Source organism: Catharus ustulatus, chromosome 16 (genome assembly GCF_009819885.2).
Source record: "Catharus ustulatus isolate bCatUst1 chromosome 16, bCatUst1.pri.v2, whole genome shotgun sequence".
Lineage (NCBI taxonomy): Eukaryota > Metazoa > Chordata > Aves > Passeriformes > Turdidae > Catharus > Catharus ustulatus.
Window position 1 is genome coordinate 2,355,016 of NC_046236.1, and position 24,004 is coordinate 2,379,019.

At 42.7% G+C, this 24,004-nt stretch overlaps 1 protein-coding gene across 5 annotated transcripts in view; it reads left to right on the top strand.

Annotated features, from left to right (window-relative positions):
• Positions 1 to 62: 62 nt before the first annotated feature.
• ADCY9 (adenylate cyclase 9) overlaps positions 63 to 24,004 on the top strand; it is a 90,985-nt gene continuing 67,043 nt past the window's right edge. For all 5 annotated transcript variants that reach the window (XR_004419546.2, XR_006163067.1, XR_004419547.1 and 2 more), the window contains exon 1: positions 63 to 1,912. Coding sequence is in view for 2 of the 5 variants with exons in the window: in XM_033073850.1 (XP_032929741.1) it covers positions 214 to 1,912 (1,699 nt within the window). In the remaining 3 variants the exon portion in view is untranslated. The remainder of the gene's footprint in view (positions 1,913 to 24,004) is intronic.

A 24,004-nucleotide genomic window follows, 5' to 3' on the forward strand; every position in this document is an offset into this window, starting at 1 on the left:
GGCCCGGCTCGGCCCCGGCGAGGGGACTATGCGGGGCTGCTCCGGCGCGCTGTGTGCGGAGCCCGGCGAGCGGCCGATCGCCGCGGCGCTGCCCGGCCGCCCCTACGCGGCGGGGACCGGAGGAGACTAGAGGCGACTCAGCGAGGAGCCCGGTGGCTTTGGCAACCCCAGAGACCTAAGTCCGGCGCGGGCTCTTGAGGAAGAATTGACAACATGGCTTCCCCACCGCACCAGCAGCTGCTGCATCACCACAGCACCGAGGTGAGCTGCGACTCCAGCGGGGACAGCAACAGCGTGACGGTGAAAATCAACCCCAAGCAGCACCAGGGCTGCACCTCTTCCAAGCACTGCAAGTACAGCATCTCCTCCAGCTGCAGCTCGGGGGAGTCGGGGGGCACCCGCCGAGCCGGCGGAGCGGGTGTCAGCGGCTCCGGCCTCCGCCGGCAGAAGAAGCTGCCGCAGCTCTTTGAGAGGGCCTCTTCCAAGTGGTGGAACCCCAAGTTCGACTCCAACAACCTGGAGGAGGCTTGCATGGAGAGATGCTTTCCGCAGACCCAGCGCAGGTTTCGCTATGCCCTCTTCTACATCGGCGTGGCCTGTCTGCTCTGGGGCATCTACTTCGGCATACACATGAGAGAGAAACAGATAGTTTTCATGGTGCCGGCTCTGTGCTTCCTTCTGGTATGTGTAGCTTTTTTTGTGTTCACTTTCACTAAGACTTATTCCCGCCATTACGTATGGACTTCGCTGATACTCACCCTCCTGGTGTTTGCTCTGACCCTCGCTCCGCAGTTCCAGGCTCTGAAGCCTGTCTCAGGAAGTGGTGACATGTCCAACCGGACTCCCCCGGCAGATCCCACAGACACTTGTCTTTCTCAAGTGGGCAGTTTTTCTATGTGTATTGAAGTGCTCTTGTTGCTTTACACAGTGATGCACTTACCCCTGTATTTAAGCTTGTTTCTGGGACTGTCGTACTCGGTCCTCTTCGAGACCTTTGGTTATCACTTCCGTGATGAGAACTGTTTCACACCTCTGGGAGCTGGTGCGGTTTACTGGGAGCTCTTGAGCAAAGCCTTCCTGCACATCTGCATCCACGCCATTGGTATTCATTTATTTATCATGTCCGAAGTCAGATCAAGAAGCACATTCCTGAAAGTGGGGCAATCCATCATGCATGGAAAGGACTTGGAAGTGGAAAAAGCCCTGAAAGAGAGGATGATTCATTCTGTTATGCCAAGAATAATAGCTGATGACTTAATGAAGCAGGGGGATGATGAAAGTGAAAACTCCATCAAACGTCATTCCACCTCAAGCCCCAAAAACAGGAAGAAGAAGCCCTCCATACAGAAAACCCCCATAATATTCCGTCCTTTTAAAATGCAGCAGATCGAGCAAGTGAGCATTTTGTTCGCAGATATTGTTGGCTTCACGAAAATGAGCGCCAACAAATCAGCCCACGCCCTGGTGGGACTCCTGAACGACCTCTTTGGACGCTTTGACCGTCTGTGTGAGGACACTAAATGTGAGAAGATCAGCACTTTGGGAGACTGCTACTACTGCGTGGCGGGCTGCCCCGAGCCCCGGGCAGATCATGCTTATTGCTGCATCGAGATGGGCTTGGGGATGATCAAAGCCATCGAGCAGTTCTGCCAGGAGAAGAAAGAAATGGTGAACATGAGAGTCGGTGTTCACACCGGGACAGTGCTGTGTGGCATTTTGGGAATGAGGAGGTTCAAGTTCGATGTGTGGTCCAACGATGTGAATTTGGCCAATCTGATGGAGCAGCTCGGGGTGGCTGGGAAGGTCCATATTTCGGAAGCTACTGCCAAATATTTGGATGATCGTTATGAAATGGAGGATGGAAAGGTGGTTGAGCGTGTCGGTCAGAGCGTGGTAGCCGATCAGTTAAAAGGTATGTGCTTTTATTTTGTGCTTGTTATTTCTTTTGTGAGGGAACAGAGTTACCCCAGCGCCTGCTTTGTGCTTGCTGACCCTGTTTTACATTTAACTCAGTGTGCTGATGATCCCAAACACCCAGGGGAATTACAGGATAAAAGATGCCACGGAGATAAGCGTGAAAGATCATCTGTGGTACTCAAGATAGGCTTTAAAACTCAGTGCTCCTTCTGAGAGTGTTGCCTTGGAGGGAGGAGGAAGGTTGATGTGTTTGCTGTCTGCAAAAGGTTTTTGTTTTACTGTTGTGTGTCATCCTTCAATTCGGTAAGTAAACTTGTTAATTGACTTCATGTGCCATACAGAGAGCATATGTGTTTTGCAAAATTATGTATATCTGTGAAAAGGGTTTTTTTGGCATCGGGAGAGTTGGGACTGCGAAGGCATTTGGGAAAAATGACAGCTGGATTCACAGAAAGAAATGAGCACTGTAGATTTGGCAGTTTGATATGGCAAGTTGTTGCAGTTTGGAGTTAGGCTGGAAAAAGTTACTCAGGTGGCTCAGTGAGCTGGCAGATGCTCTCATTTCTGCAGCTCGGAGGCTCTGGGGATGAAACGGCAAATTTGCCTTTTGGAGAAGAAAATGAAGGATCCCTTGGTTCCCCTTGGTTAGGAGTCTGATTTTCATTTTTTTACAGTGTTCATTTTGAAGTGAAACTCTTGGCTGCTTTCTAGCAGCACTTAGAGGCACGTGCAGGAGGATTGTACGAGCTGAGGATTTAATTGTCTCTTTTGTCAAAGCTGTGTCTCTTCAGTGCCGTGCCTTTGTCTCAAAGGGAGATGGATCAAAATGGAAGTGGAATATGTAACAAACCCTGTTATGCTCTGTGAGTTTATCCCTTCTGCTTATGAAAGTACCCATCTTGATGAAGTGAGCTGGAAAACTGAGTGGAAGAGCCCAAAGGAGTCAAAAACTGGCATTGTGATGGAGGAAAGAGATATTTGTGGCAACAAACACAAAAGGAGGCCAGGATGGTGGTAGGAAGGTCAGTGAGTAAGGACGTGGGGAGAGCACTGCAGAGCAGTGGTGGCAGTGGCAGGCACTTGCCCCTGGCAGGTGCTTGTTTTGATGTGACACAAAAACTTATTTTTGGTGAGCAGGCTGTCCTGCAGCGGGGCTGCAGCGGAGGCTGAGGGCGGGCAGCGACATCAGCAGTGACATTGGTGCCTGGGAGCCACGGCGCTGAAGCAGATGTGTGTCCCTGGGCTTTGGCTTGCTCTTGAGCTTCTAAAAATACAGATTCAGTTAATTTCTTTGGAAAGTGTTGACACTGATGTATTTCAGTGGGAGTGTGCTTTCAAGAAAACAGCATCAGACATAACCTCGTTGTTACTTGAAGACGAATTTTGCTGTTCTAATGGAAATAAATTGAACAGGTTGTAGAGAAACATCCCTGGGATATTTCCCTCTTCTGTGTACCTTTACAGTCAAATGCAGTGTGAAGGCTGTGTTGTTGCAACAAATATAATTCCATATTTTTGCTGCATTTATAACTGTTCTCAGTATGAATCCCAAACTGACATGAATTTAGTTGTGGAGACTGATGGTACTGCTCCTAAATATTCTTATTTATTTGTTTATATTTTCTAGGAGATCACAAGAGCACTGTGTAGAGAAATTGTACCACATGCCAGCAGTGGGTTTTTCATGGTCTTTCTCAGACTTTTGTTCTGTCCTTGGTTACCTTTATCATGAGAGGTCACAGGCTGCTCTGCCTCCTCAGTATAGAAGATTTTGCAGCTCTGAATGCCTTTCACAGCTCCTGCTTCAGCCAGCATACTACAGATGGACAAAATAATATGCAGTCTAGATAAGATGAAATTTGCTTTGTGAACTGATATTTAATGGTCTCTTCTTACCCTGAAACGTAGCTATGAGAGCAGTTGGAGCATGTGGTAAGAATTACTTTAACGAGGAATATGGGTTGGGCTTTGCTTTTCCCCCATTTCCCTTCTGTATTTTTTTGTAGAGCTGTATTCAGCTGCCATTTCTTACCAATGTCTCGTGCAGTTAGAGAAATCAGAGGCTGTGTGTACTTGTAAGCCAAGCAGACCTTTGCCATGAGTGCCCTTAGCCACAGGTTTGTGGGACACTTACTCTGTTCCCTGCCATGCACAGACCCTCGGGGGATGTGGTAGTTAGTGGGTGCTTCAGAGCTGCCCATTTTTTCCTGTTTCCTCAGAACTTTGTTCTGCAGCCAGATTACTCAGCTGATGGTAAATGCCATCAGGGGAAAAAATACATCAAAGCCAATGATAAAAGCCATCAAACAGCAGTGCCACGGGCTGGTGTGTAGGATCTGCTGCAGGGGAGGGTTTTGTTAGGGAGCAGCTCTGAGATTTAATAAGGGAAACTGAGATTTCACCTCTTAATTAATTGATCTCTGCCAAGCACCTGCTCAGTTCTGTGAATGGAGGTGCTGTTAGGAGGCTTTGCTTTACTATTTTCCCTGAGAATCTGTTGATAGTAGCGATAGAGAAGAGGAAGTTTGTAGTGGTTGTTTAATTATGTCATACCCCGTACTCTCTTCAAGTATAAAAGTGCTGTACAGATAACAGACATAAGCTTTGTTTCCCTACCAGTACTTCAATTCTCAGCTTCCTTTCAACCTTTGATATCTTAATTATATCCTATTTTTTATGCTGTATGTCTAGTATATTATCTCTTAATTGTCTGAGCTGCAGCAGTTGTAGCTATCTTTGAGGCTGAGTCAACAGGAGCAAGTAAACTCTTCAAAGAGCAAAGTAGGAGGTGCTGAGCACATGATGTCCACGTTCTGCACACTTTAGGACTTCTACCTAGCACTGCTCCTGGAGCAGGTCTTGGAACAAAAGCACCTCTGTGGCTGGAGCACGTCAGGCGTGCTCCTGGAGCCAGTCCTTTGGCTCAGTTCACCCTGGAGGAATCCAGGTTCAGCTCTCCAGTGTGCACCAAAGCAGGAGAGGAGTGGAGGAGTCACTTGGGCAAACTGCTTCAAAACCCTGCTCCCCATTCTGTTTGGAATACTCAGGTTCATGTACCCCAAGTTGTCCTAGTGCTGCTCTTCCTGTGTTTTGGAGATGGGGCAAAACTAAATTTCTTCCTGTTTTATGGTTCACTGAAATCTTAGGATGGGAATATCTTTTCTTCCTCCTTTACTTCCTTGGCTCCTTCGTGCAAGCAGTGGGGCCCTGGTACGTTCCTCCTGATTCTGACTTTGGAATTAAATAGATGGTGTCTCAAAAAAAAAAACCAGAAAAACAGCAAGGAGAGCTTGCCAGTGATGCCTTGCAATATTTTTGCCTGACTGCTCTGTGTTTTAAGTTTCCATAGACCCTCTTTTTTCACAGTATGTGATCCCCTTGGATACGAAGGGAGTGCAGGAGAGCGGTGTTGCAGTGAACTTCTGAGGTCTGCAGATAAACCCCAGCCATCAGTTCAATTATATCTTCCATAATAATTTTCCTGTAGGATTTGAGACAATTCACTTCTTCTGTTTTCTTGCAGAGCTTCCTAGCAAATAAATCTGTTGAAAATTGTGAGATACTGAGAGTCACATAACACAGGTTAATGTGTCCCTTTCGAGCTCCAGAGGCAGACATCTCTTGGGATATAAAAAGTTCTGCTTATGGAAATATTTTTGTTTTGCTCTGTTCTTCCTGGTTGTTTGCATTTCTCTCTCTTGTTACTTGGGAGGTCACAATATTGCTATTTACCAGCCAGCAGCTCTTCCAGAAATACCAGGGTCACTGGCATCTTGTTTTTTGAGTGCTCAAAATACGTAAGCATGTTGGGGCAAGAATGCTTTCTGTGTGTTTATAGGGCATAGCACAGCAGAACCATGATTTCATTTGGGGCCTCTCTGTGTGCACTGATACCCAAAATAATTCCCAAACTTTCTGCAGCCAGACATCTCCTTGTTAAGTTTGCCTCAAGGAGTGGCTTTATTGCTGTATTCCTGTTAGAGGCTCTTGACAATACAACCACACTTTTCTCTGTGATTTTTCCCCTTATTTCGTTGTGGAGAAAATGGTAGGGGGTTCTTGTGCTCTCTGTCCCCTGGCTGAGCCAGGGCTGGTGGCACAGGGAAGGTTTCACAGCACTTACTGCAGGAACACCCACCAGTTCACCTGTGGCCAGCAGTGGCTGTTCCTGATAAAGCTTTTTAAAGATCTCCAGCTGATGTGCTGCTTTCACTGTTCTCTGCGTTTCTTTTAATATCTGCTAATAATTTTAAATGTTTCTTAAGTAATAAGTAAAGTGGTTATAGAAGTCACCATTTTGCTCAATGGTAAAACCTTTTAATCTGTGAATAGCCTGGCTCTTGACAGGGTGTCAGCCTGTGACCCAGGGGATGGGTCATGGGATGCAGCTCTGCTTGGTGAACTTGATGCTCCACTGCTGCTTCACCTTTGGGTTGCAGGGAACATGGCATGGGTGTTCCTGAAAGGCAAAAATCTTGGGTCAGGTTATGGAGAGATAAATCATTGAATTTTTCTTCCCTTCCTCCCCTCTGTGGCCGGTCAGTGTGCCCTGCCTGCCCTGGCTCCCTGTCCTTTAGCAGTGCTGTGCACACAGAACCTGTAGCTGTCATGTGCTTCTGGAAGTTCAGAGGTAGAGGAAAGATCAGATGAAAGTTTTCCTTGGCTTTTTGTGCCTAGCCTGCTGGGCACAGTGTAAATCTAGAAGGCTTGTGCTCCTGCCAGCAGCATGGCTCTGCAGAGAGCTCTGCAGATTCAGCTTTGCTCTGGGGCTGAGGGCAGCTTTAGTCCTTAACAAGTGAAGGTTTTGGAGTCAGTGAGGGGGGTTAAGGTGCTTGTCTCGTGTCTTGCCAGCTGCTGTGCAGGTCTTTCTGTTAAATTCTGTTTCATCATGTTCCATAAATGTAAGTCTTTAGATACAGGCTTTTTATATTTATTGAACTGGCTTGTGACAGACACTGTGATTCTGGATTTCGTGTGTTCTGATATTGATCTGATGATCAGGCAAAAACAGACAAACAAATACCCATATTTTTAAAAAGTGGTAATTAAGTAAACACATGTATGCATTTCTACTTTCTCACAAAGAGAATTTTGAGTGCTGACCATAATAGAAAATTGTAGTGACCAGTCAATTTATCAGTTTTACATAATGTGACCTATTATCTGTTGTTGAGGTAGTGGTTCATGATCTTACGTGTGACAGTGAAAATCAAATATCATGCACAGGTTGACTTCACTCCTGTATTTCAGAAATGGAAAGTATTCAGTGACAGATAAAGAATAATAATTAGAAGTAATTTGCACAAAGGCATATTGCCAGGGAGAAGCAAATTGTACATTGATGTAACATTTTGACGTGATCTGTAATTTTACCATGTAATAGCATAAAGAAAAGGAGGTAAATAGTGAGTATAGTTGCTCAACCTGGTTCTTGTCAAGTCTTCACTCTGTGAAGATGTCTTTCATAGCTATAAACAAAAGAAAGAATTCAGTAGGAAAACCTAGTGATTATTGAGCTTTCCAAATATGACTTGATGAAGTGACATAACGTTTTTTCTAAGTAAACCTGAGTTTGTGTGCAGGTACTGCTCGGATTACTGCCACACCTGGACAGGAAGGGCACAATTTCTCCGAGTTTTGAGGAACGTTTTTTGACCTACTCGTCATTTTATTTGTGCAAAATGAAGTAGAAAAATCTCTCCATTAAAAATATTCAAACTTGAACTGCTTTTGTTATTTAAGAGAAACCTGGATGTTGCATTTGAGGCTTTGAATTTTGATAACTTGTTTACAGGCTAATTTGACTGGACACAGTGAAAAATAATTGCTAAGTATAGTTAGAACTTGTGTAAGGTTCTTTGAAGGGGATGGAGCCTGGCCCTAACCATACACTTTGTTTAACAACGTGGGCTCTGCTTTCAATTTCTCATGTCCTGACACTAATTAATAAATAAGTCAAGGCAGTACTGAGAGTCTGGCTGTCAAGTGTTGCAGCTCTGCCTGTTCAAGTGCTTTAACCCTGAACGCTGTGGGGTGAAGGAACAGTTTCAATAAAACCTTAAAACATTTGCATCCTGCAGGAGCTCAAGTGAGCATGGCCACAGCAGAGTTTCCTTCCAGAACATGGGAAAAGTGAGGCTGAACTCTCAGGTTCTGTGATACTGGAGGGATACTGTGGCTTCTGCTGCATTCTGATCATCATCTGCAGGTTCTTTGACCTGTATTTCTGTCACCCAAATCTGGGTGCATGATGTACACAGGTACCCTACAAATCGCAAATCTGAGCTTCCTTCTCCGGTTTACATCAGAAAGTCTTCAGAAGTAGGGAACTGTTTAAATGTGAGAAATCACCTTCTTGAAATGAAAGGCTTGACATGGTGCTTTTTGGGGAAAAAGATTGATGGAAAAGACAAAACAAAGTCAAAGACATGTAATTTATATTCATCTTCAGTCGTGAGGAGGATGCATGATTTGAATGGGTTGTTTAAAACTCTTTTTGCAGTTATTTCACAATATGTACTTCATGTCTGCTGGCAGGCAAAGAATACAAGAATTTACATTCACCACTTTTAAAGTGCGTTTTCACTGGATTTCGATTTGCTGTAGATTATCCTGGAATATTATTAATATGAGGAAATTAGAATTATTTGTTACCATCTACAGTTTGTGTGTAAGCTCTCTCTCTTGGTCCTGAATCACAAGCTCACTCCATCCATCCTGGCTCTGTAAGGAGAGACAGCCATTCCTCTTTCCGTTACAGCTGACACTTGAAAATTCTCGGCTATTTTTAGATGATTTTCAATCTCATTTCTGTCCTTTGAAAAGAAAGGAAGAAAAAAAATTCCTAGCCTTTAAATTTTTAACTTCCAGTGGGAGTTGCTTTTGCAGAGAAGCCAGCTAGTCAATATAGGCTCATTAACACATTTTAACAGGTTCTGTTATATAAGTTTGCTTTATTGTGATGGCTCTTTCATAGGTTTGAAAAGAATTGTTGGATCTCAATTTAAAGAAGAACCATGCAGGGTTTGAAAATATAACTGCTTGCTTCCAAGTAATAATTGGTGAAAATATAAAGTGATACTTGGAAAAGAAACCTAAACTGGGGATGTACCATGGAATTACAACTCGTTCTTTGCTCATGTTTGGGCACGGCTTCTGTCTTAGGCAGCAGCACAGATTTGGCTGGTGAGGTGGTTCTTGCAAGGCATTTGTCAGTATTGGACTACCCCAGAAATCTTTACTGCCCTTTCAAGCCAAATTGTTTTCAACAAATTAATAATCTTTCATTTGCACCCCCAAATGTTTTAACCTTGAGCAATAAGCCTACTAGATATATGGCTTGAGGGATTGGTATTTTTTCATGGTTCTGAAATTTCTTTGTGGAGGAACAAAATGTTCTAGATACATTTCTTCAGCTAGCATCCCTCAGGATCAAAATCTCCCTCTCAACTGCCTGTAAATTTTTTGAGTTTGTGTTTACTACAGTAACTTACTGTGAGAATTCTTGGCAAACCATCTAAATAATGATTATATTGCAAGTCTTTATTTCACTGATAGCACTTACTGTTCCTCTTGTTGCACGTCTAAAACTGTTGCCTTCAACTTGACATGATAAATTTAGAAATCACATTGCTGTCATAAAATAGCATTCATTACTTATAAAATCCCCAAAATTAGCACAGTCCAGAACTGGCTGAATAAAGTCCACTAGCTTGGTGATGGGATCTTTCCTTCTGCCTGCTGCTTAAATGTGCAGGAGCATGCAAACAGAGGAAAAGTTATATCTTGATCATCTGCTCATGAAAGAGCAGTTTGCTTGCTTTTGTTGTTGTTTGTTTTTTCCTTTAGCTGAAGTTAACTCAAAGCTGCTTGTGTGGATGTCGTCACGGGCTGGGATTCCCAGAACTCCTGCTGGGTGCATGATTCCATAGACCAGAGGTCCTGCCATTGCAGTGGGGGCAGAAGGGCTGTGCAGAAAAGAGCCCAAAAGTATCCAAATGCCACTGTCTCTGTTAATAACAGCTTAATTTCCTTCCAGTGTTACTAATTTTTAGGCCTTGATGGAAAGGCCTTCAAAACAGAGGGGGAAAATGGAAAACAAAACTAACTGATAAACAATACCACTGATACTAACATTTATTTGTGTGTTTGAAGGAACAAAATCGTTCTAGTTAGACTGTGTTTAACTGCACAATAAGCTAAAAAATCGCTAAAAACCCTCCACAAAACCCACATCATAAAAAAGAAGTGAACTCTGTAATTGAAATAAAACATGCTATGAAACATTCACAGACCACAGGAAATGTACGAAAACTTCTGATATTGGATGTTTAATTCTTAAGTTCATTAGATGAATGAGGATGTTTGTGTCAGACATGGGATATTTGCAGTTTTTAAATGTGCAGCTTTGCTGTTTGGCTCAGATGCACGTGCCTGAGATGAAGTTAATTTCTGGTTGTACTTTTTTCAGAAGACCTCCCTGGGAAGTTTTTTTTTCCCCATAGGTGTCTCCAGTAGTTCTTGGAATGAAATTGTTGCCTTGTGTTTAGTGGACGCTTGAAGTGTGTCCTGTAGGTACTGAGTGTCTCTAACCTCTGACCAACTTGGACGAGTGTCCAGCAGATAAATCTTTTGGAATTGCTCAGGGCCTGACAGGAGTGGTGCTACAGGCAGGATGTAATGAGGAAATGTTCCTGTATAAGGGCAGTATTTGCAAAGAGACCAGGTACAACATCAGCTCCAAATTTCCTTTGTTTAGACAGCGTGATGCTTGGGAAGAGCTGTTTCCAGCAGGTTTGAGTTCAGCCTGTGCTCACAGAAGTGGTCACAGGCTTCCAGGGCAGGGATGGAGACTCTGTGGTGTCACACACAGTGACTGTGCACCAGCACGTAACCAGGCTTTGAACCAGGGCTTTTCTGGCTTTTCCAATCTATTTCCAGTTTTTAAAACTTGACTCTTGGAGTGGGTCCAGAGGAAGCCACTGAGTTAATTAGAAGGATGAGGCACCTCTCCTGTGAGGAGAAGCTGAGGGAAGGGGGAATGTTCAGCCCGGAGAAGAGAAGGCTTTGGGGTGACCTAGTTGTGGATTTACAGTAGCTGAAGGGAGCTGACAAGAAACATAAAGAGAAACTATTTACAAGGGCCTGGAGGGAGAGGACACAGGGAATGGCTCCCACTGCCAGAGGGCAGGGATGGATGGGATATTGGGAAGGAATTGTTCCTGGGAGGGTGGGCAGGCCCTGGCACAGGGTGCCCAGAGAAGCTGTGGCTGCCCCTGGATCCCTGGAAGTGTCCAAGACCAGGTTGGATATTGGGGCTTGGAGCAGCCTGGGACAGTGGGGGGTGTCCCTGCTCATGGCAGGGGTGGAACTGGACAGGCTGTAAGGTCCCTTTCCAACCCAAGCCATTCCTTGGTTCTGGGAAGTTGGCTGTGTCTGTCTGACTCCCTGTTTGGGACTGACCTTGCTAGCAAGATCTGTGTTATGAAGGAGATCCTCTCTCGTGCACATCTAAGTTACTAATGAGACAATATGAATAGTGTTTAATGTTTTACTTGCTGCTTGGCAATGTGGCATCATCATGAAGCAGAGCGTGTTCTTCAAAATACCATGTGAGGATGAGAAAATTTATTGTAAGTTGTTTCATAATTCCAATAAACCGTTTTAAGAGAAGCATACACACCCCGTGCCTCACCCGAGGTTCTGGAATCCTTAATGATCAGCAAGTAAATGTTTCTGCTGAGAATGTTAAAGTAACATATACCTCTTTGGTTATGAAACATTGCTGCTACTGGAATTTGCTGTGGATACAGAGATAAACAGTAGGTCTACTAGTCTTCATTGAAGTCATGTTTACCTGTGTCAGATACTTTAATTTGATATTTGATAGTAATTTTCCACAAATAAGTCCAAAAATCTTAAATTATATAAAGCTCTTGAGTTCAGAGAACTGGGGGAATGGTTTAGGTTGGAAGGGACCTTGAAGATCATCCAGTACCTTGGGCAGGGACACCTTCCACTGTCCCAGGCTGCTCCAAGCCCTGTCCAACCTGGCCTTGGACACTGCCAGGGATCCAGGGGCAGCCACAGCTTCTCTGGGCACCCTGTGCCAGGGCTCCCCACCCTCCCAGGGAAGGATTTCCTCTCAATATCCCATCTAACCCTGCCCTCTGGCAGTGGGAAGCCATTCTCCCTTCTCCTGTCACTCCATCCTTTCTCTTTCCACATGTACATGTGTATATATAACATTTCAGTAACTATGTGCACCCTTAGAATGTTTTTTTATGTGGAAATGATCCGAGTTGCTGCAGCAGTCTGTTATTTCTCCATAATCACATGCTTGAATCGTGTTTAGTCAGCTTGGAAAGCGTCTTTAATTCTTGTAACCCGAATGGTTTGTGTTCATGAATGGGGTGACACTAAAAGCTTTGCTCCATTTAATAGGGAGCATCACAGAATTTACCTATTGGTGGTAGAAGGTTCAGCACATCAAGAATGCCATTTTGTTAAGTGTGAAGGCAGAGGATATCATCAGGAAGGTGGTGATTTATGAGCCCTGATAAAGCACTGGGATGATCCTTTTGCTTTGTTACTTATCCCTGCTTGGGGATAGAGCCACTTTGGCCATGGCTGTTTGCTGATCAGGAGTCAGGAATGATTTTGTGTCCATAATGGGGTACTGAAAGTGAATCAGACCATACGGGAGGCATTTTTATCAGGCACAGTGTTTTCTGTGTGTTCTAAAAAACGCGTGCGTGATGTGGCTATATTTAAAATGGAGTACATCTGTTATGCATTTAATTCTTTCCAAGATTTCAGGAGGTGACAAAGTTGGAATTTGCCTTAAAATTCAGATTAAAATTTGTTTTTCAAAGTTAGGAGATTTGCCTGCTTGGCTTCCACCCTTACCAGTACTACTTTGAAGCAGTGTATTTGCAGAGCACTTAAAGAAATCGTATTAGTTATGTATTTTGGGATTTAGGTTGTGATGGGAGTTGTATGATCCTAATATCAGCAATAGCCAAGCACGCAGCCAAGAGGGTCATAAATTATTGTGAGTTGTGCTGCTGCTGTAATGGTGCGGGATTGTGCTGACGGGGCGTTATTTGTCTACCTCATTTGGAGCAAAGGATTTGTTAATTCTTGTGCTGCTTTGTAAGTACAGGAGTTGGACCATGCCCCACAAGTGTTTGGGGCAGCTTTTGAAACACCAAATCCTCTGAATTCAGATGGTACTTGTTGAAGTTTAGGGTTAGAATTGTGTCACTTCAAAGAGGAGCTGGTTGGTTTTAACAGCAGAATTATCGATTTGTAGAAGAAATAAAGGGATTGTGTGTGTTAAATGTCATGGTTGGGATGTTATGGTAACACAACAGCCTGCCTGAGGGAAATACATAACACAATTCAGGAGCTGCATCTAATATACATTGAGCATGCCTATAGCTTGTCTAAGTAAAACAGCTTTAAATGTAGCCTATGACTCACTGATATAAGTAAAGAAAAATGTTGCTCCAAAAGTCTTTGCTGCTGTATTTAGGTGATTCAGTATAAAATCAGAGAATCATGGCTTGGGTTGGAAGGGACCTTAAAGCTCATCCAGCACCACACCTTGCCATGGGCAGGGACCCTTCTGCTGTTCCAACCTGGTCTTGGGCACTTCAGGGATGGGGCATCCACAGCTTCTCTGGGCAACAAACACAAAGAGTTATGCTATAAATGCAGATTTTGGGGTCAGAAGAAGGAAGGCCTGCAGTGTTTATGAGAGTTTTTATTGCCCTTCCAATGCATATATTAAATTGCAACCCTGCTGTAATGACTGTTGGAGGACAAACTTATGGAAAGTGAGGCAATGAAGTGTAGCTGGTGTTAGTCATTGAAAGGGCTCATCCTTGGATCTTTTTTGTACACTGAGGCACCTCTCAGACAAGGAGCAGTATGGAATTAATGAAGCCTGAGCCTGTGAGGCTTGTGTTCATGTAGTGACAGCAGAAAGACCCCAATGACCCATTCCATTGGTGCTGCCCTGCTCCACACGGCTCAGGGGCTGTGCGTTATCAGGGGAGGTGAGGCAGCCTGAATTCATGGCTGGGCCACAACTGAACAAATCCAGCAAGGATCCCATGCCTGTGCTGGAGCTGGTCATGGCTCTGTTAGAACCTTGCAGGACAAAGAATGGTTCTCATTTTCTGAGCTGTTTCTTTTGCATTGAGATAGTTCTGTATTAATATATAGCTGAACCATGATAAATGGGGATGAAATTTTACTCTCTAGTGTTTACTCTTCCCTTTGTCAGGGATAAAAATCTCCCACACTGACCCAGTGCAGGCACTGGAAAGATCACCAGGTATTTGAGTAACTGGTGTGGATTAAAGGTGTATTACTTGTGCAGGGATACTGTGGTAAAGGAGGGTGGGTCAGGTGCCTGGTTTGAAAAACGGAGTCCTTTAATTTTCCTAATGAATATGCTCATCTATAGCTGTGGAGTCTGTTCCTAAAACCCCCTTGTCTAGACATTTGACTGTCTGAGTGTATCATTTTTTGGCCATGCCCATGCACTAACCTGCCAGAGGAGGTGGGTCCTCAATCCAGCTCCATTTCAAGCTCTTGTTGGGTGTCTCAGGGGCTGTTTCATGGTGTTCCTGCTTGCTCTTGTAAACTTCTATAAAATCCTGCTTCTGTTTCCTGTTCCATGAAGGGTGATTCTTGCCAATGTGAGGAATTTTTATTGTGACACCAGAAGTATCCTGAAGATGTGATGATGAATTTGAGATTTCTATTGTGCATTCTGCTATGAGGATCCTAAACTCAGGTTTAAATCCCAAGCAATCATACCTGTGTTCACTCTAAACTGTGCCTGTGGTCCATGAGTGACACTCATGAAGTGCTGCTCTGTGCTGAGGTAGGGACATGAGCTCATGTATTCATGAGAAACTGTGCTGTTTTGGTGACAGTGGTTCCCAAAATGCTACATTTGAGGTTTGTCTAGAAATCCAGGTGCTTGCTACTGGAGCATGGTTAAATAGACTAAATAGTGAATAGTGAGTAGCTAAAATTAGTATTATTGTTCTAAGAGACACAGGGTGTCTCTTTTTATTTTCTCATATCACAGTGCCACACATTTTCAGCCTGCTGCATTTTTGTTCACACGTTGAAGGGGGAATAAAGGGGAGAATTGTACTTTGTGACAGTATAAATCCTTCATAAAATAGTTGGAGATCTTAAAAAGTCAAATCTACCTTTGGATATTAGAATGAAAAGAGGTGGGGGATTGTGGGGATACCAAGCACTGTCATTCCAAAAAGTGGGATAAAGGATTGTAGGTTCAACCCAGCAACATTTGATTTTTTTTTTTTTTTGTAATCTGTTTGTTTGTCTGTTTTAATACAAAGCAGGTAATGACTTCTCTTTCTTTTGCAATGTCACACTGACTCTGGAAGACAGAGGGGTTTTAGGTGGCACTTTCTTGTGAGGAAGGAAGTGATTCTGTAATGATCTAAAGTCTTCTGATGCTGCTTTGCATCTGGGGCAATTCCTGCTATTTCCTGAACCAAAATTTAACTTTTGGGATGTTGGAGATAGAAAAAACATATGCAGCAGCAACAGTATAGCACAGATAATTTTTGTTATTTTATGCTCCCCAAAGAAAATTCCAGGACCTTTAAAATGTAGAGGAGCCTCTACCTGTGCCAGATGTGGAAGTGGCTGATTCAGTAAATATATCCAGCTAATAATTTTGTTTTGGATACAGGGACTACTTAGCGCAACTGTTTATGTGAGTACTTTGCTTGTGAACGTGTATCCATGTGTGGAGAAGTTGGGAGTTTTTGAACTATCAGTGTACATTGTACAAAAAATTTCACATGTTTTTAGCTGCTGTTTTATCAGCCAAGACAGCAGAGAGCAAATGTGTTATGAAAATCTGAGAGGTCATCACTAAAGTGATGTTAACAGCACAGTCAGCAAATTGTTGAGTTTCTTCATGTTTGACTTTAAAATATACTGAGGTTTGGAGCTTTAGTTGCTTAATTAAAAATATATTGCCATTTTTAATTTTATTTTTTAAAAAATCTACTTAAATAAGATGTTAATTGGTGAAAAAAATGGTTTAAAAGAATCTAAGTGAAAGGAAGATTAAGAGCTGATTTTTGCCCCAGTGGGGGATGATTAATTTCCATGGTCTCCTGAGCACTGAGACCATGGAACTTCTTTATTTTGTGAGCTCTCCATGAAGGCTGGGTTTTCCTTCTGGATGCTTTTCCATGTTCTTGATTGCAGATTTTAGAGGCCACACAGGAGCTGAATTTTCTCTGTGAAGCACAACCCATGATAACTCATGTGCTCTAAAGAAAGGTCGTATTTGCTGGTAGATCATTCTTCCTCCTCCCAAAAAAACCTGACAGCTGTTTTAAGAAGTTATTTTCAGGCTGGAACGTGAAACTTGGAAGACAACCAGACTCCTTTATAAACAAACTTTGCAGTCCTTGTCCCCTGTATAAAAAGTACTCCATACTTTTATTTAAGTTTCATGTAGTTGGTTACATGTTCATGCTCCTGTGTATTCCCCTCTTTTTATTTACTTCAGTGTTCTGTAGGATTTGTTTGCCAATAATTCAAAAGCATAAACAAGTGAAGGTAGTGGTGGATTTTGTGGTGGGAGCTGTAATAGTGTTCCCAATGCAATTTGCTGATATGAGGTAGGAAAGGTGAGATTTGCAGCTCTTAATACTGTTATGGTTTCTAGACATAGGACTGAAGAGCAAAACTGACCTCTGAGCAATATCTCACATATTTTGGTGCAAGTTTCCAAGGTCCAATAGCACCATGGCAGCTTTTCTCAAAATATTGTGGCTTTTTTAGATAATTTTTAAGTGTTTGTTTTCATTGTTCTTCTGCAACTGAAGATAATCCCTGTAGGCATTATGACAGCAAAATATTTTAATGGGATGGAAACTGTTAAGGGAAAATACTTATTCCTAAATTCTCTTTTGTATTTTTAATTACCCATTAGATTGTATCTTCTGAGAAGTAAATTAGAGAGGAATTTTGTGATGGTATTTGGAAAAACTGGAAGGCAGTTGGGAAGTGGAAGCCAAAGGCATGGTGGGTTACAGTGTGGGAGAAGAGACTGTAGGAAGTTGAAATCTGCAGGAAACTAATCTGAAGCACTTTTTGGGGAGTGTTTTTGATTTAGTCCTTAAAAGAAGTCCAAAAAGAAGTTGTTTTGATAGAAGAAGAAACATCAGTTAAAGAGATGTGAATGGAAAGAGCCTGTAAGAGAGCAGTTGGGTGGGATGGAGGGATGAGTGGATGGATGGGTGGAGGGATGGATGGGTGAATGAGTGGAGGGATGGAGGGATGGATTGATGGTCTAGAAAAGAACAGGGAACTGCAGTTGTGTTGTCTGGAGGAAGAAGCTCCAGATGGGACAGATGGCCACGTTCTCCAGAGAAGGTGAAGGGTCAGCTCTGGAGCGGAAGGAGCTGGAGCTGGAAGCCCTGGGTTAAACTGCTACAGGAGTGTGGGGACACCAACACCTCCAGCTGGCCTTCAGGAGCTCTGTGGGAACAGCTTTGGGCTGTGGCTTTGGGGCAGGTGAGTGGTGAGAAAGTAACTCAGCACCTTCCAGGAGGTGTCAGAAAGCTGGAGCAGCCATGGAGTGTAGGGATGGATCGCTGCTGTGCCACTGGGAATAACCACACAGTGCTTCAGCAAGATGGCATTGCAAGAATTTTAATCCTCTTTCTGAGTAATTTGAATAATTTGGCATAGAGCTGTTGCTGATTTACTGAGCTTGTTGTTTTGGGGTTTTTTGTGTGTTGTGAACTGTCTGGCTTGTCCAGGACACAGAATGAAAGAGAATTGCTCCAGTCTGAGATGATCTCTGCTGTCACCAAAAGCCACAGCAGTGTATTGCTGGAGCTGTGCCTTTCCTCACCACTGGGATGGAGGTGGCCCCATCCCAGAGATGCACAGATCCAGCTTTGCCCACACAGTGCAAGCTGCATGTTGGTATTGTGGTACCCATTTCTGGAAGGGAAGTGTCTTGGGGAAGAGACACTTGTTGCCCTATCCCTGGTGAGAGCTGGCTGAGCAGAGCAGGGGCCTTCAGAGGGTTACTCTCTCTTTTTTATTTTCTATTTTAGCGTTTAATCAGTCTCTGCTTCTCATTACCAAAGTTTTTCCTATTGGTAGAAATCCAACATCCAATGATACTAATTTTTGTCTTTATATGCACATGTATAAGTATATAAATAAATCCATCAATTCAGTTAGTTAAGAACTGAAAAAAAATACATTGCAAAGGAACGTTTGGGGGTTGTTTTGCTTTTGATGTGAAAACCTTTGCATGCTGCAGTCTTTCCAAATGCCAAGCCAGAAGCTGGATGTCTCTTTCCATCCTTGCTGCTGGTGCTGCAGGGGCAGCCCATGTCCCTGGCAGGTGGTTGTGACAGCCCAGGGCAGAGCAAATCTGTCTGTTGTGTCTTCTCTTTCCATGTTTATCCATGTGTATCCATGTTTCTCCGTGTTTCCTTGGCCAATCCCAGTGCAGTGAGCCAGGTTTGCAGAGCTGCTTATCCCTGCTCTGAAGGTACTTTTGTTGTGGGTACACTTGTGTGATAAGTTTTTGTGATTACAAGTGCGTTTGTTGTTGGAATTTATTCTGCCCTGCTCTGCAGATCTTGCATTTCCAAGTCCATTTGACTGGAAACTTCACTCACACTGTCTAAACTTACAAAAACACACCAGATCTAACCATCCTGAAAGTTTTTGTGTGAGCTGTTCTTTCTGTATATTTTGCAAAATTATGTTGTGAATGGTCAGGTGAAAATGAAAAATAGGTGATTTGAGAGAAAATATGAGCCACAGTAGGAAAAGATCCATTTCCTCCTTGTGCAAACAAGAGTACTTGTGTATTGTAAGACATTCTCAAATATTTTATCTTCTTATTTTCATTTTTCCTTATCTACCTGTACACTTATATAGGCTTATCAATAAGCAGTTAAATATTAAAGAATAAGAAAGTAAATTTGATTTTTTTGATTGAGACAAAGTTGATGGAGGCAGTGTCTGAGTGTTCTCCCAGGTTGCTGAGCTCTAATGGTTTATTGGTAATATTTCAGACTGAAAGCCTCTCTCAGCCATGAGGGCAGCCATCAAATCATTAATTTAATATCATGTTAGCAGCCCTCTCCTTGCAGTTATCTACAGGGAGACTAAATAAAAATACCTTAAAAAACCCATGTGACAAAGATCAAAATATCCTTAGGGGAGGAGCACTTCAAGGGCTGTTTTTAGGTACCGAAAACTCGAGACTGTCTTTCCTGTCCCTCCTGCACAGTTTGGGGTTTTATGGTGCCTTTTTGTGTGGTTTTTTGGTTATGGGTTGTTTGTTTGTTTGTTTATTTGTTTGTTTGTTTAGGAGTTTTTTTGTTTTAGGATTTTTAAAAAATTAATTCTGCTTCTTTTCAATTGTTGCCTTGAAATACTGAGTTTTAGGGGTCTCAGCAAGTTTTAAGAAATTGTATTTTTTAGACTGATTTTTATCAGGATTGTAACATAAGAATCTCTTTGCATCTGTTTTATTAATTTTTTATACTTCTTTAATTTCCTTGTTAAGTTGCACAGGGCCATATTTATTAGGAAAGGTTGCCAGTGTATGTTTATATCCAGTTTCCTCAGTAATTTGTTCTTTCTCTGAGTTTTATTTGGTTTTGTTCGAGTCTGATGTAGCAGTGCCAGATTTAATTATTTAAATTTCCCATTATAACCTTCTTATAATTTAAACATTTTCTACAACACTGAACTTCCACAAGCCCTGAACCTTCTCCAGGCTGTGCCTTACCTTTAATTTGCAGTTTAAAATTGCAGTAGGTGCTGTGTCCCAAACTCATTTTGATCTCTCCATCTACAGGTTGTGGAAACTGAGTTTTAAACTTGGATTGGGGAAGAAAAGCAAAGTATAAATACATTTCACTCATTTGAAGCCCTTGGTATGATACAGCACATTCCCAAGAAACAATGGGGAGAACTGGTGGCCTGTTTCTCCAGTCTCCCACTCCTGTGGGATCAATGTAATTTGAATAAAACTTGAGATTTACTCCAATTAAGAGTCCCTCCTTCTCACAGAATCATGGAATCCCAGACTGCTTTGGGTTGGAGGGATGTTAAAACTCATCCAGTCCCACCCCCTGCCATGGGCAGGGACACCTCCCACTATCCCAGGCTGCTCCAAGCCCTGTCCAGCCTGGCCTTGGACACTGCCAGGGATCCAGGGGCAGCCACAGCTTCTCTGGGCACCCTGTGCCAGGGCTTTTGATGGAAAGGAGATGAGTTTTTAAATTTCTCCATCCAGTTTCCAAGCTCAGTTTTTTCAGAATTGCTGGAGTTGCACATTGTTTGCTGGAGGAGCAGAGAAGCCCAGGCAGGCTGGGGCTCAGGCAGTGGCCAGGATGCGTTTCTCTGCAGGATTTTCCATCACAGGAGGTTTTGTGTTTCCTGACAACCTTTGCAGTTTTCCCATGCCTATAAAGCTTGTGCAAATAACTGACCAGCAAAGCTGCATCCCTACAACTCAGCCTCCAGGCTCAGCATTAATGTCCCTCAGGCATTATATGTATTATATATATTATATATTCTATTATATATTCTATATTATATCGTTCCATTCCTGCTGCTCGCTTGCACTCTGGTTTTTCCCCTTCCTTTTCTGGTTCTCCCCCTCCCTTCTCATGAGTGTAACTTTTATTCAGGTTAAAGTAAGGAACCACATGGGAAAGTGCATTCAGTTTAAGAGGCTGCTTCTTCTCTGCTGTGCATGGTTGTGAATGCTGCTTGGGGTTTGCCTCCATCAAAATGTCACTTCTGCTTTGTTTTAGAAAAGATCATGAGTTAGATAAGAATTTTTAAGTAGGGGAAGTAATTAGGCTTTGCTGCTTGTGTTATGATGCAGACAGTGTTCAGCCCTGATTTCTTGGCCTTCCATTTTCCTTGCAGATTAGAATTGTTGAATTTCCAATTACCCTTTGGAAAATATGTTTTATCTTCCTTATAGAAACGTTTTTCCTTCCATGCCTCCAGCGTCTTACTTTTCCCCATTGCCCTTTCCTTCCTTCCAGTCTTTCCTTCCAGGTTTCCACTGTGAGATTAAGGCCACGAGAAAGGGCTGGTTCAGGGTTTGATACAAGTGAAGAGCTGAAGCAAAGGGAGTAAAGAAGGAATGGGAATAATTAGCCAGGGAGGCTGGTTGGGAACCTGCTCAGATCTGCTCCAGGACAGGTGTTCCTTGTCTGTCTGCAGCTCATCTGCTGCTGGGCTTTCCCACTTCCTCTGCTCTCTTGCTTTCTTCCTTGCAGTTGTTCCAGCTTAAGTACCCCTCAGTTCAGAATTCCCAAAGAAAAGGCCAAAAACTCGACTGGAAACGGTCACAGTCATATTTGAATTTTACATGGGCTGCGACAGGGGGCATTGTGCAATCTCAGTGGTGATGAATCGTGGTGAAATTCCAGGCCATTTGTTCTTCAAAATCCATTTTAGCTGGTTTTAGTGGCACAGAATTTTAAATGTGCAAATGGAAAAGTGGCAGAGCAGCTGAGCCTGTCTTGGTTCCTTTGCAGGAGAGGAGCCCAAATCTGGTGGGCTAGGAAGTGCCCATAAACAGTTTTTAATCAGAGTCGTTTTGTTTAAACTCTGGCTTTATGAAGCAAAGGAGAAAGTAAATAATACAATATCCTATCTGGAGTGGCTCTTCTGTACTTGAAAATAAGTGAGTGCTAGAAGGGTGACTCTGGGAGGAACAGCTGGACCAGGGATGACAGTGCTGTTGGATGAAGCATGGGATACTTGCCCACTGCCTTCCACCCCAGACCACAGCCACCAACTCTGGGCCATAAAAGGAAACAACTTCTCTTGTCAAAATACAGCTGCCCAGCCTGTTTGCTTTCTGGGAAAAATGTCCAGTAACTGCTGGTACAGCTGTGTGATGTGCAACTCTACCTAGAAACATTTACTTACTCTGAACTTACTCGGTGGCTTTTCAGAGCCCATGTGGCAGGGGAATAACAAAATGCTCCCAGCTAATGAATGGTCTCCATGTAGCAATGGCAAACCTGGATAGATTTTAAAGTTCAAAACAGTTTGCTTTTCAAAAAAAGTACTTTTTTAAAAACAAGAACAAATAATGCAAAGTACCTCATTACCTGTAGAAATTGTGCATCTCTGCATGAAATTAATTTTTGCATAAAAAGTAGCAAATATGTTTTGCCTCATCATTTAATTTGACTTATAATACTTTTCCTTATTGCTCTGATAGTTTTAAATTTCTATAAGCTCTTTAAATGATGCAAGAAAGTGCTCTGCTGGCACAACATGTAAACTAAGTGAGTGGAAAAGTAAATATTTAAGGCTGACATATTGAAGTATAAATAGCGGTTACTGTGTGTAATGTTTCAATTGTAAAACTATTTCTAGGGCTCTATTAGTGTGCACCATTGCTTGTTAAAATGGGAATGTTTTCTAAAAGCTGCATTTCTGTTTTGGAAAGTAGATCCCAAAGTGGTCACAAGTACATCTCTGACATGGATCCCTTATGTGTTTGCCACTTGGCTTCGCAGGAGGTTTGAGCAGCACAAATTGATGGGCAGTGAATTTTACCATTCTTGGAGGTTTATCTGTGTATTGCAGGCTGCATTTGGTGCTGTCTAATGAAAAAATGAGGAATATGGTCAGGTAATGGGAGCTGCCTTTGTCAAATGCCAGTGTTGAGTCTTTGAGGTCCTGGGTTTCTGCCTGGCTCTGGCACAAGCAGCATTCCCTGGGGAGCTGCTTTGGGGGATGTGTGTGGTGCCCCTCAGACATCCTGGAATTAATTTATCTCAGACATCTCACTCAACAAGTGGAGTTTGGTTCTTGTTCTCTTTGGAACTTGATCTTTAGCATTTGTGTTTTGTAAGAGCAGGGTATTTATCCTACCTTGTGTCTTCTAGTACCTTGTCCCACAACCTTAGTCGAGGGACTCCCCTCTCAAATTCCCAATCGTGTGGATTTAGGGAAGAGCCCAGTGTTGTTTCAGCTCAGTTGTTGTGTTCAGCAGTAATGAACAACTTTCCTGTCCATTCTCTGTGTCAGGAGGGCTGTGTGGCTTCCACGTGGGCACAAAAATGAAGGCTTTTAGTGCTGTGACATTGCACAAGAACTAACTACTCAGAGCTAAAGTTTAGCTCAGGCTGAGCAAACCTGATATTTGAACTTAATGTTTAACGTGTTTTACTTTATAGGAAGGCATCTGTCTGTTGAGAAGTTACTGTGGTAACAGCTAGCAGTGATCCTGCTGGTAATTGTAGCTAAATACCCTTATATTTTGTATGGAAGATAGGTTTTTATCAGAAGTTTTCTCAAAGAGAATAATGTGAGTGAACCTCTAAATTTCAGTTTTCCAGCTCTTAAAGTAGTGAGTTTGAAATGCAGAAATTCAGTCTCAGAATTGCCCTGTAGGATGTGAACACACTGGAACCTTTCAGAGTATTCCTTTTCTGAAATGTAGCTTGCTTGGGCCAGGTTAATAACTTTATCAGTGATCTAAATCTCATTATCACAGCCCCCCAGACACCCCTGCTGTCTCTGTCAGCTCATGCTTTTGCTTGTTGGTTTTATTTAATTTATTGTTTTTTGTAATTTATGTGAAACATGCTTACACATTTAGCAATAAAGAGTTGCTCTTGCACTCCCATATCCCTGCTCAGGATGCTGTAATAACGTTTTTGTTATTACCTTAACAGAAATAATTTATTTAGTAAGTTACTTATGTATTAGTTTAAAACCTAACAGATAATTATACAATAGCATTAATGAAAATCAAGACCATTGTCCCAAGTACTGTGTAAATGAAACAACTCTTCATCCCTGTGAATTCTGGTTTCAATACAGCCCACAGCAGAAATGAATTGGTATTCAGGATAGGAATATACCTAAATATTTTCTTTCAAAATGAGGTTTTGGAAAGTACTATTTCATGTCCCATCTTAGATACTTAAAAGTCTAAAAGCTTTGTTCAGAATCATCAAATGTGCTGTGCTGATGATGCAATACAGAA